Source organism: Crocodylus siamensis, chromosome 8 (assembly GCF_052110815.1).
Source record: "Crocodylus siamensis isolate JL-2025a chromosome 8, ASM5211081v1, whole genome shotgun sequence".
NCBI lineage: Eukaryota > Metazoa > Chordata > Crocodylia > Crocodylidae > Crocodylus > Crocodylus siamensis.
In genome coordinates, this window is record NC_143402.1 from 43,635,690 (window position 1) to 43,654,951 (window position 19,262).

General features: G+C 47.1%; 1 protein-coding gene across 6 annotated transcripts in view; it reads right to left on the minus strand.

The window, feature by feature from the left end:
* HDAC8 (histone deacetylase 8) overlaps nt 1–19,262 on the minus strand; it is an 85,754-nt gene that overhangs the window by 20,448 nt on the left and 46,044 nt on the right. Inside the window, exons 7-8 of one of the 6 annotated variants that reach the window (XM_090059096.1) lie at nt 18,874–18,968; nt 12,993–18,519 (exon numbers count right to left, since the gene is read on the minus strand). In XM_090059096.1, the coding sequence (XP_089915222.1) occupies nt 18,211–18,519; nt 18,874–18,968 (404 nt within the window). In that variant the 3' untranslated portion in view covers nt 12,993–18,210. Of the gene's footprint in view, nt 1–12,992; nt 18,520–18,873; nt 18,973–19,262 lie in introns of those variants that run through there. The other 5 variants (XM_090059095.1, XM_090059091.1, XM_090059094.1 and 2 more) reach the window with 5 other exon arrangements.

A 19,262-nucleotide genomic window follows, 5' to 3' on the forward strand; every position in this document is an offset into this window, starting at 1 on the left:
CCCTATGGCTCTCCCTGGCCTGACAAAAACCAAAGCACTCTAGGAACTCCAAGTCAGCATGGTCTAAGTTCCAGGAATGCATTTCCTATACTAGAACCCTGGACATCCATTTCAAGTTCAGGCTATAACACAGACATGAGCATTGGGCAGACCTGGGGTCGAGGCACTTGAGAGAGTCATACAGGATTTTTTTCATTCATATGTTCTAAACCTAGAGCTTGCCCAGAAAAGTTTAAACACGTAGCATGTAACCATTCTCTGCTTCAGTAGTGAAGTGCAGCCCTTATTGCTTCTGCTTGAGATGATAAGCCACCAGGACACTCTAGTCCAGACAAACTCCTGCAGTAAGGAAGATGAGGACAATTCTCAGATACTCCATCTATAGAAAATTGCTGTTGGGTGCAGTCTGCCTGGCACTGCTGTACTCCAAACAACAATCCATTGACTCCACAGTCAATAATTAAATAACTTATTTACCAGCTAAAAGTGTAAAAAGGAACAGATCAAAATCAACTTAGATTACAGAAGACTAAAGTTTGGTTCAAACAAGCACTCCAAGATTAGATTCTCTGATGAATTCTCCATACTGGCCTAGAAGTCCCCTGTGACTCCCAGCACTTTGTATGGCTCACTAGACCAGGAATGCAGTGAGGACAGATGGTAGATTTCCTACCCTGCCATATCTAGCTGGAACCAGGAAAAGCAAAAGGCAGACACACCAAGATGAAAGAAGGAGAAAAAATATTTCAACTGAGTATTCTCAAGTATTTTGTGTGAATGTGCCCACTTGATGGTACAGATCTGTTGCCTATCCCTAATTCTCACCCCAGCCATCTCTCCACTTAGAATGAGGAAGTTAACAAAGCTAGAACACCTTTGATTCTGCACTAAAGGGTGGGAACACTACAAATAGTTAAGAATACACGCTGGTTAAAACAGGCCATCCACTATATTGCCTGAGCTCAAGAGATGGAAAGGGATCTTTACTTCTGGATCCCCATCTATCTGTACACGAAGGGCTTACAGAAGAAACACCCCAAATCTGTATTCTCACGAGCCTTCACTGAGCCAGACTTGCCTGCCCAGCCCTTCTATGAATGAACAAATGACAGTACGTTCCTAGCTGGCTTGACTACATTAGTTCTAGGTCTCTGTCCAGCTTAAGTCTTATAGATTCATAGATGTTAGGGTCGGAAGGGACTTCAATAGATCATCGAGTCTGACCCCTGCATAGACAGGAAAGAGTGCTGGGTTCAGATGACCCCAGCGAGATGCCCATCCAACCTCCTCTTGAAGACTCCCAGGGTAGGGGAGAGCACCACCTCCCTTGGGAGCCCATTCCAGACCTTGGCCACTCTAACTGTGAAGAAGTTCCTCCTAATGTCCAATCTAAAACTGCTCTCTGCTAGCTTATGGCCATTATTTCTTGTGACCCCCAGGGGTGCCTTGGTGAGTAGAGCCTCACCAATTCCCTTCTGTGCCCCCATGATGAATTTATAGGCAGCCACAAGGTCGCCTCTCAACCCCCTCTTGCGGAGGCTGAAGCGGTCCGGGTGCCTTAGTCTCTCCTCATAGGGCTTGGCCTGCAAGCCCTTAACCATATGAGTGGCCCTTCTCTGGACCCTCTCCAGGTTATCCACATCCCTCTTGAAGTGTGGCACCCAAAACTGCATACAGTACTCCAACTGCGGTCTGACCAGCACCCAATAGAGGGGAAGTATCACCTCCTTGGTTCTGTTTGCCATGCATCTGCTGATGCATGATAAAGTGCAGTTAGCTTTGCTGATGACTTCATCACACTGACGACTCATGTTCATCTTGGAGTCCACTAGGGCTCCGAGATCCCTTTCCGCTTCCGTGCTACCAAGCAGGTCATTTCCTAGGCAGTAGGTGTGCTGGACATTTGTCCTCCCTAGGTGCACCACTTTGTGTTTCTCCTTGTTAAACTGCATTCTACTGTTTTCTATCCATTTGTTCAACCTGTCCAGGTCTGCCTGTAGTTGTTCCCTGCCCTCCAGTGTGTCCACTTCTCCCCACAGTTTTGTATCATCCGCAAACTTGGACAGAGTACTCCCTCGTCCAAGTCACTGATGAAGACATTGAAAAGTATCGGTCCAAGGACCGAGCCCTGCAGGACCCCACTGCCCACACCCTTCCACGTTGATACCAACCCATCCACTACCATTCTCTGGGTACAACCCTCTAGCCAATTTGCCACCCACCAGACTGTGTAATCATCCAAGTCACAGCCCCTTAACTTGTTCACAAGTATGGGGTGGGATATTGTATCGAAGGCCTTCCTGAAGTCTAAGTAAACAATATCAACCCCTGCTCCTGTGTCGAGGTGTTTTGTAACCTGGTCCTAAAAAGAGACTAGATTAGTCAGGCATGATCTACCTGCTACGAACCCGTGCTGGTTTCCCCTCAGCATAATTTTTCCAGCTGGGCTCTCACATATATGAGCCTTAATAATCTTTTCAAAGACTTTGCCAAGGATGGAGGTGAGACTGACTGGCCTATAGTTGCCTGGATCCTCCTTCCTCCCCTTCTTGAAAATAGAGACCACGTTGGCCCTTTTCCAGTCCTCTGGGACCTGTCCCGTGCGCCACGAGTGCTCAAATAGTCTTGTCAGTGCCTGTGCAATGATATCGGCCAGTGCCTTCAGTACCCTCGGATGGAGCTCATCCAGTCCTTCCAAGTGACTCTGCAACATCTCAGGGTCAACGCTTGGTAGTCTGGTGCCCAGCTGCTGCCTCTCTACAATCCCACTGAGACTTCTCTTGTCCCTCGCTTAGGAAGACTGATGCAAAGAACTCATTGAGGAGTTCAGCCTTGTCCCCCCTGTCTGTCACCAATTGCTTTTGCCCATTCAGTAGTGGTCCTATTCCACCCTGGGCCTTCCTTTTATTCCCTATATATCTGAAAAACAATTTTTTGTTATCCTTAACTTGGGATGCCATCCTCAGCTCCATGGTAGCTTTGGCCTTTCTAACTGCCTCCCTACAACTGCGAGCTGAGCAGGTATACTCATCTTTAGTAATCTCTCCCTGTTTCCACTGCTTATATGCCCCGCTTTTTGCCCTTAGGCTGCTCTGGATTTCTCTGGTCAGCCAAGGAAGCCGCTTGGCTCCTTCCCCCCGCATCAGCATCGTCTCCCCCTGTGCCCAAAGAATCGTTTCTTTAAGGCACAGCACCCTTCCTGGGCTCCCATCTCGCCAAATCTCTTACTCTGCAGTGCATCATTGACTAAATGCCCAAGTTCGCTGAAGTCAGCCTTCCTTGTATAAGACATTGCCTGGTTTTAACAAACACAAAACCCAGGGTCTTCACAGCTCCACTTGACAATCAGGCTCCACGATTAACTTCCTGCTGACAGGTAAACTACCCTGCCAGCAATGGTTCCAGTTGACTGTTCTTCCTCTATGAATGACAGGTGGATGCATCAGATCCTGTGTTAGCTGAGGGGTTGCAAAACAATCACTGGCAAATAACACAAAGCCATTTCCTATTGTAAACTTCACCTTCTGAAGAGGCAAACAAGCCAGGCATAGCTCCTGCCCAACAGCATGTTTGTGTTGGCTTGTGATGGGGACAGCATGTGACTGTTTTGCTTAGTGGGGGTTTTAGGACATTTTACTTTAGAAGAGTTACAGGAGAAAAAAAAGACCTAATTTTCCTTGCTATAAGGAGGACTCTGAAAACGTGAACATGAAGGAATCTAGGTTGTTCAAATGGTGGTTAATATTATTATTACTACCCTTAAATGACTAAAAGCACTAAAAATATATGTTCTTAGACAGACATACATCCCACAGGATATTTTAGAGGGGAGATACATTTATTCCAAGAGAGGAAAACTGGCCCCTGCCCATAAAATGGACACAGCCCCAGTCTGCAGACACTGGAAAACTGGCCTTTGGATTTAGGTTGTATGTAATAGGAAAGACTACAGGTTGTTTTTTCAGGCTACAAAACTGAAGGAAAGGGAAAGAGTTTACCTTCAGGGCACTGTGCTAAACAATGACATGCTATTTTCATAGTCTCTGCTACAAAGCTGTGGTGAAGAAAGTTGTGGTCCACACGTGGGCCTGGAATATGCAACTGCTCTGGCTTCTTAGGGGCAGGAAAGCCTCTCCGCTTTCTTGTGAAGGCAGATGGCAGCATGGCCTCAGTTCTTTAGAGACAGCCTACCAATGACAATGCAGACCACCCAGACCCAGATTCCAAGCGATTCCAGATCCAGCCTCACCATTTGGGAAACTTGGCCTTAGATAGCAGCTCAAAAGGGCCAGGATGCAGAGAATTCAATCACCAAGCCCAAGAGGAGCACAGAGACAACTTCTTTGTGAAGATGAGCTCTGCAATGTGGAATCCTATGCCTGGAGATGAAAGGGAAACGGAAACAGCTGCCTTTCCATATGGCTGATACTAGAGATCTCTGGATAGCTATGACTTAAAACAGATAAAACCAAGAAAAAGCAGTAAAACCAGAGTTGCATGTACAAGAGTACACAGAATGATGTGAAATGGATAGAGGGATCCACCTCATCCTACACCTGCCTGTTACTTGCTCTTGCTGATGCACCGATTTCCACCACTTGCCTTACCGAATCACCAGAAATCTACAGTGTATTTCACATCACTTCTACACTGGCCCAGAGACCTCCCAAAGAGTTACACACCACTCATGACACATCTGTATTTGACCGCTGGTCTCTACAAATAAGCCAATGAATCCAAGCAGTCTACCATGAGTTTACATGGTGCAAATCTGTGTAGAAACACCTACAGCATATTGCTCATTTACAATAAGAAGCTTATCTACACAGGAAGATTCACCAGAATATTTATCTTGGTATAACTTCTGTGTCAGGGCACTTGGGGTGCCTACCACTTTAGGAGGTCAGGCAGCCTGCAAAGCCACGCACAAGTGCAGGCCAGGGCTAACTGGGGAGTCAGCTGACCCAAGAAGCCAGCAAGTAAGGCTTGGCCTGATAGAGGGAGTCGCCTGACTCCGGAGGAGGGCTGGGCTTAGAGCAGGTATAAGCCCAGAGCCTGAGAGAAGCCCAGCAGTAAGGTCTGGACCCTGTTGAGAAAACATCAGCTCAGCAGGAGGACTGCAGCTCAGGAGCCCCAGCACATGGAAGACAGCTGAAGCAGTCTGGAGGAGGTTCCTAGGGACCCAGGCTGGGGCCTGGGTGAGCCCAGAGAGAAGGCCCAGAGCATAAGACCTATTGTAAGGCCTGGGGGAGCCTAGATGGAGGGGCTTAGCACAGAAGCTCTGTTATAGGATCCAGGTAGAGCCCAGAGAGAGGGATGTGGTGCATAAGATCTATTGTGGGTCCCAGGTCAGCCTAGAAATAGGAACTGAGAGCTTAAGAGCTCAGCTGAGCAGTCTGAGAGAGGACCCTAACATCTGCTAGCAGAGCCGGGGCCGAGGCCGGAGAGGGGCTGGAGGCAGCAACTGCGGGAGAGTGCTGGAGCCACTGCTGGAGCTCTCAACTGGCCCGAGGCATGGCCAGAGCCTAGGAGAGGCCAAAGGTCCAGGTGTGGCCGCAGCGAGAGAGGAAGGGGTCAGGGAAACTGAGGCTCAGAATGAGAATGGCTGGGACAGACCCTCTATGTCCAGTGGCCCTAAGACAGCACCGAGACAAGGCAGCCCAGAGGTAGGAGAGCCAGGACCAGAGGCAGCCTGGAGGAAAGTGTGAGCTGAGTCCAGAAGGGGGCTGCATGAGAGCCTGTGAGACCAGGGTCTAAGCTGGTCCTGGGTCTGGCTGAAAACTGCATCCTACTGAGGTCTGGGGTCACAGTGATGGGACAGCTCATGGCAGAGCAGCCTCTTGGAAGTGCCACCTAGGCCAAACCCCAGGGAAGGGTGACTGTGGGGTGCCCTAAAACCCCAGCTCCCACTGCCTTGCAGGTTACCCCTTGGCACAAAAAGGCTAGGGGAGCACACCTAAAAGCAAAGACAGGACCAGATGGTTCAGAGGCCCAGGAAGGGGCTGAGAGTGAGTGGGACCAGAAGGGTCCAGGGGCCTGGCAAGGGGTGGCGGAATAGTGCAGTAGGAACCAAAAAGGTCCAGCAGCCCAGTGAGGGGCCAAGGAATAGCCAGGCCCAGAGAAGGGTCATGCGAGACATGAACAGATCTTGCAACCCAGAGGGGTCAAGGGTGAGACCAGGGAATGAGAGAAGGGTGAGAAGGGCTGGCTGAAAGTCTGAGAGGTCTGAGGACCCAGGAAGGGGCCAAGTGAGGGGCCAAGCAATTTGGCAGCTTGGAGGGGAGTCAAGCTAAGGGCTGAGGGGTCTGGCAGCCCAGAGACTGACTAAGTGATGGACTGAGGGACCTTGAGTGGGGCTGTCCAAAAGACCAAATGGTCTGAAGCACCAGAAGAGGGTTGTGTGAGAGACTGAGGGTCTGGAGGGGGGCTGCATGTGTGTAGACACGTGATAGAAAGAACATCCACAATGCCATCTGCAAGGCATGGTGTAGGGTAGGTAAAGAGTCATGGAATTGTCCCAAAAAACAAAGGAGCACAGCTACCAGTTGGTACAACAAGACCAGGTTTGGAAAGTCTTGGGGCAGCCTCCCTCTTATAACCATAACACATCAAGGTGTGACAAGCAAGCTAAGGGGAGACTGTTCCCAGAGCACAAAGGGCAAAAAAGGAAATTTTATTTATTTGGCCTCCAGGGGCTTATGGGCACCTTGGGGATGCCACCCTGCTACACATCAGTGGTATAAATGCTCCTACAGAAAATCCCTTAATCTGTCAGAAAGCAATCTTCAGACTGTAGCACTCTTTTTCACCAGTAAAGGAGAGGCTCTCATAAGTGTCATAAATGTTATGGACCCAAGTGGCACACAGATTACTTAGGGCTCTTCACTACTGAATTCCTTTGTGCCATTCAGCACTGAAGTCCGGCCTAGTTTGAGTGTGAGCACTCACAATACAAAGCTAGACCTGACTAGGCCCATACAGTTCTGCATTCACTTGTGTGAGGTGGGAGGACTAGTGAGGATGCCTCCCATGGTTCTTTGGGACACTACAATTCTTTCCCAGTCAACTGCAAGAAGCTTATATGTCCTTCTGGATAGATAGAGAGAAACATGGTGAGGCAATGGGTACATATGCACTCTGGCAGCTTGACAGTGACAGTAGCCGTTTCCCAACAATTTCTAGTGGCAGAGGCAGGTGGGTATAGACGCAGACCTAGTGGTAACTCCCACGTAAGAGCCTAAGTTAACTCTATAGTAAAGATGTGTATTGGCTACTGGGGTCAAGTTGCTTCTTTTGATGTCTCAGAACAGAACACATAGCAGGTTTAAAAAAGGATGATAGCCCAGAGGGAGCTGACAATTTTCTCCCTTCACTCCTGCCTTCCTGTCCAGAATAATCTCAGCATTTAAAGTGAACAATCTTCAATTAGGTGTTAAGAGTTGTTAAGGGAGCATTTTATAGCCACATTTAATGAGGCTTTCTGTTCTTGGAAATAGCTGCCCACCCCTCCAGACTTGGTGGCGAAGCTCTGGAGGTGTAGGGGTGGTTCTTCCTGGGAAACCACATCCTAAATTACCCCTGTGCTGTACAGGTTATTAGCAGTGTCAAAGAAGTCACTTCTTGCTTCTGTAGTGCTATTACAGAATCTTTTTTGACAGGTGTATTCAACTAAGCATGGACCAAGTGACCAGAAACTGCCAAGCCCCTGTTCGAAGCTCAAATTATGATGCCATTCCCATTGTTCTGATGTCACTAGTAGGTTTTTTGTGCTGCAATATAATTTCAAATGAACTGAATTCTCAGAGAAATTCGGTCCTATTCATGATCCAGTACCCTGCAAGTTAAATTTAATGGAAGGAATTGTCTTCCCAGGCTGACCAGGAGCAAGCTGTTTGCCCACATTATTTGAAAATGTGAAGTATAATTATAGAAATCACAATGGAGATTTTCCAAGAAAAATGATAAAGGAGCCAGAGGGATTTACACTAAGGGGGGGGGGAAAGATTAAAGCAACTGAATACAAATACTAATGAGGCTGAAAAGAGATTGTGACATCTAAGTGTGTGAGGGTGTAGACACAAAGGAAAGGGGAGGGTTTGGTTAGTTTGGCCCAGGGGGGACTGGAGTAATGGGACAAAATCAAACAAAGGGAATTCAGCAGACTATCAGGATGTTTCCTGCTACGGAAACTGTTTTGAAGGTGGAAAATTTTCCTAAGGGAAGTGGTGGAAGCTTCACGGTTTCCATCATCAATAACTTGATAAAGCCCCTGGAGTGTAATCTAACGGGAACAGTCCTGCAGAGGCTTTGGAGGTGAAGGTCAGATACGACTTGCACCAATATTATTTTTCCGTCTCTAATTTTAACAACCAAAGTTTTCACTCAATTGTTACCAAGTCAACTTTATCTTCTGGAAACTGTGTCCACATACAAACTGATCTAAATGCTAGACAGGTCTAGGCTTTCTCAAGGGTGGGTCTGATTCCACTACAATCCAATTGTTTGCCTGGTTAACTCCACATAGTGAAGTTCACCCAGCGGTCACTTCAAATACTATCTGCATGGAGAACCACAGTCTGAGGATACCACAGGCTCTCCAGCACCAGTGGACAGTGAGCGTACACCACTGTATTGCTTTAAGTTTACATTTTAAATTAAGTTACACCAATTAAGTTCAAGTGTTGCCATGGCTACTTATATCCCCCCCCAGCTGATACCGGAGACCTGTCCCTGCAGCATGGTTCCAGTGTGTCACTGGGCAAGACTTTTAAACTGACTCTTTAGAGGTGGCCACTAACTGTATATTCCAGCTTTGAACCCTGGGGTCTGATTCACCAGAGCTGCAACTCTGTGCTCTGCACTTAAATGCACAGTAGGCACCCTGAACAATAACGTGCCTTACAAAGCAAAGTACTTTTTTGGGTTGGTTGTTTTTTTAATTAGATCCTACACACTTCAAGCTGGACACCCCAAATTAGTGGGTACTGGGCCATGACCTTAGGGATTCAGGTTTCTGTCTACAACACCTTCATCTTTACACTAACCTTGTGGAATAACAATGTGTATAAAACACTTGGGGACTAATACAATGACTGCCACAGAAAAGCCAGTGAGGAAATTAATCAGTAGCATGACTAGGGGTAGGGAAGCAGGACACCAGTCCCAGGTGTTGACTTACAGAGGGTGCTAGAATGGAGGCCACTGGGGAGTCTGCACAGCAGGGGGGGCAGCAGCAGTGTAATGTAGGGACCCTCTTGTGTCTATCCCTACTGCAGCTGCTTCTCTTATTGTTGAATGTCCTGCTGTCCATTGCTGCTGGCAACAGTCATCTGCAGTGACAGCAAGGGTTGCGGGGGGGGGGGGGAGGGCGGTGCCAAAGTGCCCATCAGGTTTGGAAAACGCTGGCCCTAGGCACCAACCTTAGTAATTAGAGCTCTGAAAGTCCCCATTCTGAATAAAAAATGGGTATGGTTGTTAAGTGAGCACCACTCAGCTTATACCTTGAGTGAAGCGAGGGTCCTTGGGGAAATTGTATGTACATAATTAAAGACTATCATAATGCATGTACCGGGGAACTAATTAGGGTTCCACAGTCATGCGAAAGGGTGTCAGAGATGGTAAGTCTCCTCAACTGAGCAGAGGTGAAAAGACACTGTTGCTGGTTAGTGCAGTTACAGGACAAACTCTGTGGGGGGATCACAGCTTCACTAGAAAAGCGCCTCTCTTTTGTAACTGTCCTATCTTTCCTTCAGCCTCTTTAATTTTTTTAAAAGAAAATTGCAGAAAACATCCAAAACTTAGAAAGCAAGCTATAATCAGCAGGAGGCTATACATCTCAAGTGTGACAAGATCATTTGGCAGTAAATACATGGTTAATGAAGCTGGAGATCAATGCAATCTAAAATTTTGACAACCTTGTTTTTGGACAGAAGTGTTGGCTGGTATTAATGCAGACTACCGCCACGCATAACATGACGTGAGCCAGGGGCGTTAAGTCAGTTTAGGAGAGTACACTTTAACCAAGGCACTATATACACACACTAGATCCCATAACTGGAATTGAGGGAAAGGCATACCTTGTCATAAACATTGGAAGTATGATTAATGGTGCAGCCATTGTGCCCACTGGAGCCCCTGAGTGTATCCTGTGGGAAGATGACCACTGGATAGCCATAAGTGCACAGGATTGCTGACAATGCCAGCTAAGTGGGTGGGTTTGCCAGGATGGTGAAATGGTGAAAAAATGGAAAGAGCTGCTGAGGAAAAAGCAAACAGCCCATGTGAGGTGCACACATCCATAAAAGGATATAGCAAGGGCCTATGGTAATTTGGTGAAGGGCATGTATGCCTGCATGTGTCCTCGGTAACAAATGTCACCTATGTCGTGCAGAATCAAACAACAGGGGTAGAAGAATTAAAAGAGGGAACCTGGTGCAGTAACATTTCCACGCAAACTGTTAAGGCAAAAGGATACCCTGGATTCCAAGTACCACATATGTTAAATTTTATACAACAAATTGACCCAGAGTGAAGCATTTTAGTGCAGGTCACCTTAACTTGCACATTTGGCTACAGAAGGACCTGGAAGAAGTTGGTAAAAAATACAGAAAGACTGGTTTCTCCTAGAAGGAGGAGGAAAAGTTGTGGGTAATGCTCATGGATTGAAAAAACAACCAGCTAAAGGAACTGAGTGCTAGGATTAAAGTACGGCAGAAACTGGTGGGATAAACTGACGCACTGGAACTTCAACCAAAGAGTTATTCACATCATTACTCACCCCCTGATCATTGTACAAGAAACCCTTGCTATTTATGGGTTCGGCATTCATGATTTCAAATATTTGCGAATGCCGAACCCGCATTGTAATACACTTAAAAAGAGCTCCTCAGGAGCCTTGTGCTTGAGGCCGCTGGGCTCCCGTCACCGCACTCCTGCAGCCACCACCAGCGCAGCCGTGTCCCCTGCTGCCAGGGGCATTGTGTTCATGAACGGTGTCTGCGCTCATGAACACAGTGCCTTATTTGGAGATTTTGCTATTCATGGGGGATACAAGAAAGTACCCACTGCGAATGGCGAGGGTCTCCTGTATTATTGATTCAAATTATTGTTGTTTGTATTATACTTTGGTTATACCTAACGGTAAAATGATGGAAGCAAGAAATGAATGAACAACATGTCTTGTTATTATGGAAAGAAAAGAAATAGAAGGATAGTAATGTAGTTTTATTTCCTTATTCTTTCTTAATATATATGTTAAGTCTTAGTTTAAATGTTATTGACTATAGTTGTATTTGTAATGCTATGAGCAACAAGCAGATACTAGAACCAGCCTGCCACAAACACCCCACAAGAAACTACAAAGGGGGCTACCCTTACAATCAGGGCTTTGTGATTGCTTTTTTTTTTTGGTCCTAAATGCAAATCTCTCCCTTCCCCACCCCAAACCCCTTGCATCCTCTAGGAAAGGCAGGGCCTCCTGTTTGCTCACTTCTGGGACCATCAGTGGCAGCTGGTGGAGTGGGGTTTATTAAGCAGGTACAAAGTGCTTTTTGTTCCCTAGACAGCATTGGGCGGCTGCTCCGTCCAATTCTAAACCTCCTTGGGTCTCTGAGAGAAGGGGAGGGGGAACCTCAGTAATGTGACTCTGTTCTGTTTGTCGTATCTTGGTCGGCCACAGCAGTCGCTCTTTGATCCTCAGTCATGAAAAGAGCACAAAAGACTGAATTAAAGAATGAAGACCTATACAAACTGGCCTATGGGGACTTTGTCCCTTACAGGAGCTCCTCCTGCAGCAGCACTGCCCTGTATTACTGCCTCCCCCTGTGGTAGTCACTGCATTTCGGTCACTTTCATTTGGATGCCACCTTCTCACTCCTCTCCCCTTTACCTCCTCCAGTATGCAGAGCTCAACTCACCCTGCAAAAGTTGCTTTGTGCCCCTAAATTGAATATTCTGCAGGCTTGCTGCTGCCTGGATACATGCAACTGGCATCTAATGCAAATAACTAATGGCAGGTGCAGATTAAATCTGCTGTTCCATGTAGGCAGATCTTTCAAGAGATTACACATGAAATGCAACTCCTATCAAGGCTGCCCTGGTAAATCCTTCTGAAAGGAAGTGATGCAGCACATACACCCCTGAATCCTGGCTGAGTGATCATTATGACTATTTTCATTAAGTCTGTGCCTTCATGCTATCTATAATTTATACTGGGAACTCCTTAAGATAGGGGCTATGCCAGCCTGTGGGGTTTGAAAGGTGCTCAGCACACTGACCATATTTGATTCCATGCTTCACACCTTGCTTTTTGTTAAGCAGGTCTACTCAATTACCACTTTTAGTGAATCTTTTCTTGCTCACGAACTAAAGACTAATGACATGCAGGTTAAGAAAAGATTCTTGTGTTGCTCTGCTCATTGTCTAGGACAGTGGTTGCCAACATTTTTAAGGTGAAGATCATTTTTTAAAGTAAAGGGCAATCCAGGATCTACTGCCCTGCTACATGTATCCTGCCCTCCCACCTCCCAGCAGGTCAGTCTGGAGGGGGAGTGCAGATTGAGGCCCCCACAGTAAGGGAGGGAGTGGGGCAGAGGCAGGGGTGACTGGGGCCCCAGCCGGGCCAGGCTGGTCCAAGGAGGGTCAGAGCCCAGACAGCTCATTGAGGTGCACGGGGGGCTCCTGCTGCTGCACACACCCTGGGAGAGGCCCAGGGCGGCGGGCAAATGCCCTCCCCAATCTGTATGTGGGGTGAGACGGCTGCCATTGCATACTGGGCTTTGCACCCTGAGAGCTCCACTGCAGCTTGGGGCGCAAATTAACTGGCTGGTGACCACTGGTCTAGGACAATATACTGAGTGAAGCAGGATATTCTGAGCATTCTGCATAGGTAACATGGCTTTAATTGAATTTGGAGGGGATAATCAGATGGTGATTCAACATAGCATGCTGGGGTGCACCATGTTTACAAACATGATGTGTGTATTAATTACAAGCCAACAAAGTCTGATTTACCTCATGCTCATTAGGCAAGATTCCCCTGGCTTATGGACAATTGCCAACCTGACCCTTGCATGGACAGCTCAGCTTCAATGCGAATGGGGCTTCAGTATCCAATAAGAAAACATTAGTGAGACCTTTACTCCCAGCTAAGTAAATATTATGCTCAGCATTATGAAATGATCCTGTTTAGCAAAGGAGCGGGAGAGGGGAAAAGGGGGCAAGAAACTGCATTAGTTCCCATTAAAGAAAACAAACAAAATCCTTCAACTTTATTGTCAAGACAGTCAGTTTCAGAAACTGTTGATCTTGGTTATAGTTCAAGAGCTAAGACCACAGGCAAGCTCTGAGGGGGAAGCAAAAAGTAGTTTTAAAACTGATAAAAGGAAAACCATTTAAAGGAAATATAATTGCTAGCCTGTGGCACTCTAGGCTACAGCATATTATTGATGTTTAATTGGTTCCAAAATATGCTTATATATTTATATGAAAAATAACTGCAGTCACTAGTGAAAATAATAGCTCTGAATGTTGATACTTCAGGGCTTAACCTGATTCTCAGCTGGGTGAGAAAGAAATCTCACACCCAACTCAGGACAGTATTATACAGACTGAGGTATTTCTTTTAAAAGTCCTTCCACTGAAGCAGGGGCAGGCAAAGTCTGGCCTGCAGGCCAGATCGGGCCAGCAGTGGACTCCATTTCCCAGCAGCCCCTGCTTGCGAGGCTGGGGCCAGTTTCCATGGAGACCTAAGCGCCACCCTGTGATAGCATGGGGCCCGGGTTTCTGTGGAGACTGGCCCCAGCAACAGCACCAGCCTCTTCCTGATGGGGGCGGCTTACGGGGGGCTGTGCTGCAGGCGGGAGCAGGGTAGGCTCAGCTGCTGCCACCTGTGCGGGACAGGCAGCAACAGCACTGCCACTGGGAAGGGTGGCTATGGAGGCTACAGGGAATTCTGGGGTGGCTATAGGCCCCCAAGCCCTCCCTGCTGGCACACTGCAGGGCACAGAGCTGCTCCGAGGCCAGGCTGGGATCTTGTGGTCACAGCGTGTTCTACAGCCAGGGCAGAGCCATGATCTGTAGCCCGCGTGCTCTGGGCAGGGGCATGCAGGCAGAGGATTGTGGCTCTGCCCCTGCTCTGGACCACACTGTCACCACTCCAAGAAGCCAGAGCAGAGCCGCAATCCACTGCCTGCATACCCCTGTCCAGAGCTCAGATGCTGCAGATCACGCTCTCCCCTGGCTCTGGACCACACTGTCACTGCCACAAGATCCCAGCCCAGCTCTAGAGCAGCTCTGTGCCCTGCTGGGCACTCTGGCAGCCTTGCTGGGGCCGGTCTCCATGGAAACCCCAGCCTTGCACTCCTGGGGTCTCTATAGAAACCAGCTCTAGCCATGCAGGCAGGGGCTGCTGGGAAATGGAGTCCAGCCACCGGCTGGATCTGCAATTTTGCCCACCCCTGCTCCGAAGCATTCCTATCAGCCACTTAGATATCATCAGGCTAACTGTCTCCTTAGGGAAACCTAAAATAGGAGGGGAAAGATTTATTTACAGCACAGCCAGCCATAGGGCACTTCACGAAACACACCAAGAAACTGCATTATGCTCCGGTAACCCGATTTCACCAGTGGTCAGCACAAACCTCTGCAGAGAAAGCTGCTAGAACCCTGTAGTGTGCAGCTGTGGAATAAACCTGTCTCAGGGGAATTCTTCTTCTTAATCCTGTGAATTAACAGTTAGGTTATGCCCTCTATTTGCTCTACTTAAGAACCCACGCAGAACCACAAGTTATATTACATGATTACCATTACTGTGTTTCTTTGGGCACGTTCCAGAAGCATAAAGTACACACAGGTACCTCTCTTGCCTCACCTCTGCAGTCAGCACATGCCCTTGTATCCATTTCACCTTTAGAAAACACTCAATATCTTCATACAGAAGGTCACACCACATTGGTCAGACATCTCCAGCACATGTTGATTGTTTTATCGTTCCAAAATGAGACCTGTACCCCATGGGAGGGTATATCGCTGATGGATAACAGCATTTTATACATTTCCAATGTCATCCTAGCATTTTGTTTGTTTACATAGTTACTGCAGTTCTGTGGAACAGATGCTTATATTGAGCTGACCACAAAGACGCTCAAGTTTTTTTTCCCTGTATGACTAGAGTTCAACATGGAAGCATGGGCAATAACTGGAATAACTTGTTATACATTAACTGCTGGCACCAGCAAGGTGGTTTCAACTGCTGTCATGCTGCCCATTCATTTAATTTGGCCAGGTTCCTCCGTTTGCATTGGTTTTGCTTAACCTAGGTAATTCATCTGGAAATGTTGCCTCTTTGCTGCCCACCTGATCATGCAAGATATTTAACAACATGTGTCCCAGTGTGGAACACTTCTGGCATTCTGCCATGGGCCTTTTACAATGATGAAAATAAATCACTGGTTTTATCCTCTCTCAGTCAAAGTTTGACCCAGGACAGTACTTCACCTTTCCTACCAACACAACTTTTTTTTTCTTTAGTAGCTATGGTGAGAGACTTTTAAAAAAAAGGCTTTTCAGAAGTCCAAATAAATGTCAGGTGACTTTTTTATCCACTCTTTGTTAACAAGATTATTGCATTCTAGTAAGCTGAAGAGAAAGATTTTACTTTTACTGTAACTATACACAGCATTATCATGCCCTGTTCATCTGGATGAGAGTTTCTCAAACTTCTGATACATGGGATACACTTTTCTTTTTCTTGATTAGAATTGACAGCACACTTTGCAGGAAAAGTCCACAAACCAGATGCAGTCCATGGGCCCAATTCTGCCATGCAGAGTTGGCCCACCACTGTTGTGACACACCCTTTGGGAATCACTGATCTAGATGTTTTATAGTTATACTAGTTTTATGGTATATATGTTGTGTCAGCCAGTTTGCCTGAACCCTAAATAAAGCACCAGTCATGTCCCTGGATCTGATGAAAAAACAGTGCCACAAAGGACAGAGTGAAAGAAAGCTGGGTCAGCCTAGAAAATGAGGTGACTATAGCAGGTTTTAAGCAGGGGACCCAGAGAGAGAGGCAGTCCTAGACATGAAAGATAGCATGAGGTAAGGTACAGACTCAGAGCAAGAGAACCATCAAGGAGTGAGGCTGGACAGAGTGGAGCTGTTAACAGAGGAAAGCAGTACTCAAGTGTTAGCAAGGCAACTGGGGAGGATAGAGTGTTTTCTTACTAAGAGAATGCTTATAGTCTTGGATTTGCTTGTAATCTTGGATTTGAATGTGTGATGGTGACAATCTCCTCTATTCATTGCTGGCTATTTTGTTGGCTGAACTAACTGATTACCCTAAACTAGAGAGGTTTTTAATTCCATCTTTGTTGCAGTCCTGCTAGATGCGATGCTACTGCTTTACACTAAAATCTAAAAGCTTGCTGCAAAATACTTACTTAGAATTCATAAATGGAACACTAGAAACAGAACCACCGCCATAGGGTCTGGGTTCCCCTCCACATGCAGATGGTTTAAAAACAGCTTTATTGAAAAACCCTGAAAAGGTTTCACAGCCATGGCAATGCTGAAAAAGGAATCTACTGTTGACCAAATCCGGCCAATTGCATTCCTCACACTCACAGCAATCAGTTTAGCAGGCAAAGCTCTTCCTTTTTCCATAACTCATTCCCTGGCTTAGCGTGTTTGCAGTAAGACGCTATAAAGCTTGGAGCCAAATGATGCAACACCATATGCCCGGCAACAGCCTACAGATGTTCCATTTCTATGTTTCACTTACACTTCAATGCCGTCTGCTAAGAGATCATTAACATACCAAATAAAATATTCAGATTAACAAGAAAAAGAATAAAGGTAACAACTGATGCCAGCGAATTCCCATAATGCAAACCATTCTCTTGCCATTTATTCTCCACGGATACCAAATACTCATTCAGATATGCTATGCAGTCAGAGGCTCACATTTAAATAGGAGGCTTCACAAGCCTGGCAAGCAGACTTTTATGGCCCTTGCTTCCAAACATGAAGCTGAAATCTGCTTCTTTTTCAAAAATGTGCTCTTTACTCTATTCCATAAATTCTGGTCTAGTAAACCCACAGATGAAAGACACTAGAAGCAGCAAGTGTTAGGATATCATTGTAGAGCTGGGCTGTTTTACATACTGTTTAGTCTTCATGGGCTTTCTACCACTGATCCCTGAACTGAGAAACATTTGTAGTGGAGAAGAACATTTACAATTATACTGTGTCAGGAAACTGTTTTGTTGGTGGGGTTTTTTGTTGTTGTTGTTGTTTTTTTTTTTTTTTTTTTTTAGAGGTACAGGTAGTTTTAGAGGGGAACAGCCTGTGAATCAGAACTTCTTAACCTCTGAATGCTAGAAGCTGCAGGGAAAGAGGAGCAGGGGCTGTAAAATCCTGGACATATTCAGTTTATATACCCCCATCCTCACTCCAGCATCTACACTCTGCCACTGTGTGAGACAAGATGTGGGGCTAGACCAGGGGTGGGCAATTATTTGGAGGGCTGCTTAATGAATTATAGTGAACTGTTGAGGGCTGCATGCACGCTCGCTCACACACACACACGCACGCACACGCATGCGCGCGCTCCCTCCAGCCAGGCTGAGGCTGGTGCTAGAGTGGCAGTGGAAGCAGAAGCATTTGCAGCCCCACAGAGCCAGGCTGCAGGGGTTGTGGTGGGAAGGAAATGCCCCCTCCTCTTGGCCTCCCTCCACACCCTCTAGGCCAGGGTTGGGCAAAATGTGGCCCGCAGGTCGAATGTGGCCTGCCAAGCCATTCTATCTGGCCCATGGGGCACCTAAAAAATTTAGAAAATGAGTATTTATCTGCCCTGGCTGCCTGTCATGTGGCCCTTGATAGCTTGCCAAAACTCAGTAAGCAGCCCTCTGCCCAAGATAATTGCTCACCCCTGCTCTAGGCAGACCCAAGGTGGGGGAGGCCTCAGATCCCCTGCCCCCATGTCCACCCCCACTGTCACAGTGCTGGACAGGTGGGAAGGATCCCGGGCTCTGCTGGTGCTGCAGGCGACACTGGGAGAAAGCAGCCCTGGCTCCACCCTCCTGCCTGCCCAGCACTGCAGGGTTGGACTCCATCTCCCAGGCTGCTGCACAGTGCCAGGCAGGGCTGCTCCTGTCCAGTGTCCTCAGCTGTGCCAGCAGGGGATAGAGCTGCCACGCCATGGACCTGTCAATTGATTCTATCCAGTGCATGGGCAGGGGCTGCTCTGGCTCCAACCTCTGCTGGTGCTGCAGGCCAAACAGAAAAATTGGTGGCCCAGATATGGCCTGCAGGACTTGTTGTGCCCACCCCTGGGCTAGACGGACCTATGGTCTGATGCAATAAATGGCAAATCTCCTGTTTCTGTACAAATCCCTTCAGCTGGTCACCCAGTTCTGTTGTAGACTTGAGAAATATCTCTGAGGGGTCCTGCACTTCAAGATCAACCAGCCTCACGGTCAAATGCTGGGACAGTCCAAAAGCTGCATCTGGAACTTTCTATAAATTGAAGCAAACAAAAGCTAAATCTAATTTGAGAAAGGTCTCACTTTTTTCTGGTGAAAGTATGTGTGTCCCCCAAAGAGCTCTTTGTGCAAACAGGTAAACCCCTCTCCCATTCCCTCTGTAATTATTTGAGACTCTGCAATTGATTGGTTTCTATGATCCCTTGTAAAAAGATGCAGACTGTATCGGGTTTTGGGAACAAGAGTCCACTATGCTGTCGGGACAGTGTGTTATTGTTACAAGAGTGTCTCTCAACAAAACTGTATTGAGTGGCAAGGACGCAGTTTTGATTAGGTGGAATGACTCAGCTGTCATGCTCAGAGAAGGGAGAGCTTGTCGAAACCTTACCTCGTGATCTGGGATCTCAGAGGACAGCGTTCTCCCCAGGATGACCCCAGTCAAGTATGTCCAGCAGCGGGCCGTGTTGGCAAGATTGTAGCCTCCTGTCTCCAGCAAGAATCATGGAATTAGGAAGAAGCAGATGGGGAGGAGGGGGAAGGAAGGGGAGAGAGAGAATTTTAATGAAAGAAATGCATTGTGGAAGAGCAAGAGACTTTCAGTTGCAATGCACATGAATAAAGCTTTTTATTTAGTCCTCCCAAGCCATGCATAGTAACTGTGATTTGCACCTGTTGCAGAGCACAGAGCTAAGACAAAGCAGTTGATTACCCATACTAAAAAAAGCAGATCTCAAGAGGGAGACTCAGAAGACTTCTCAGTAACTGGCTTCAAGAGGT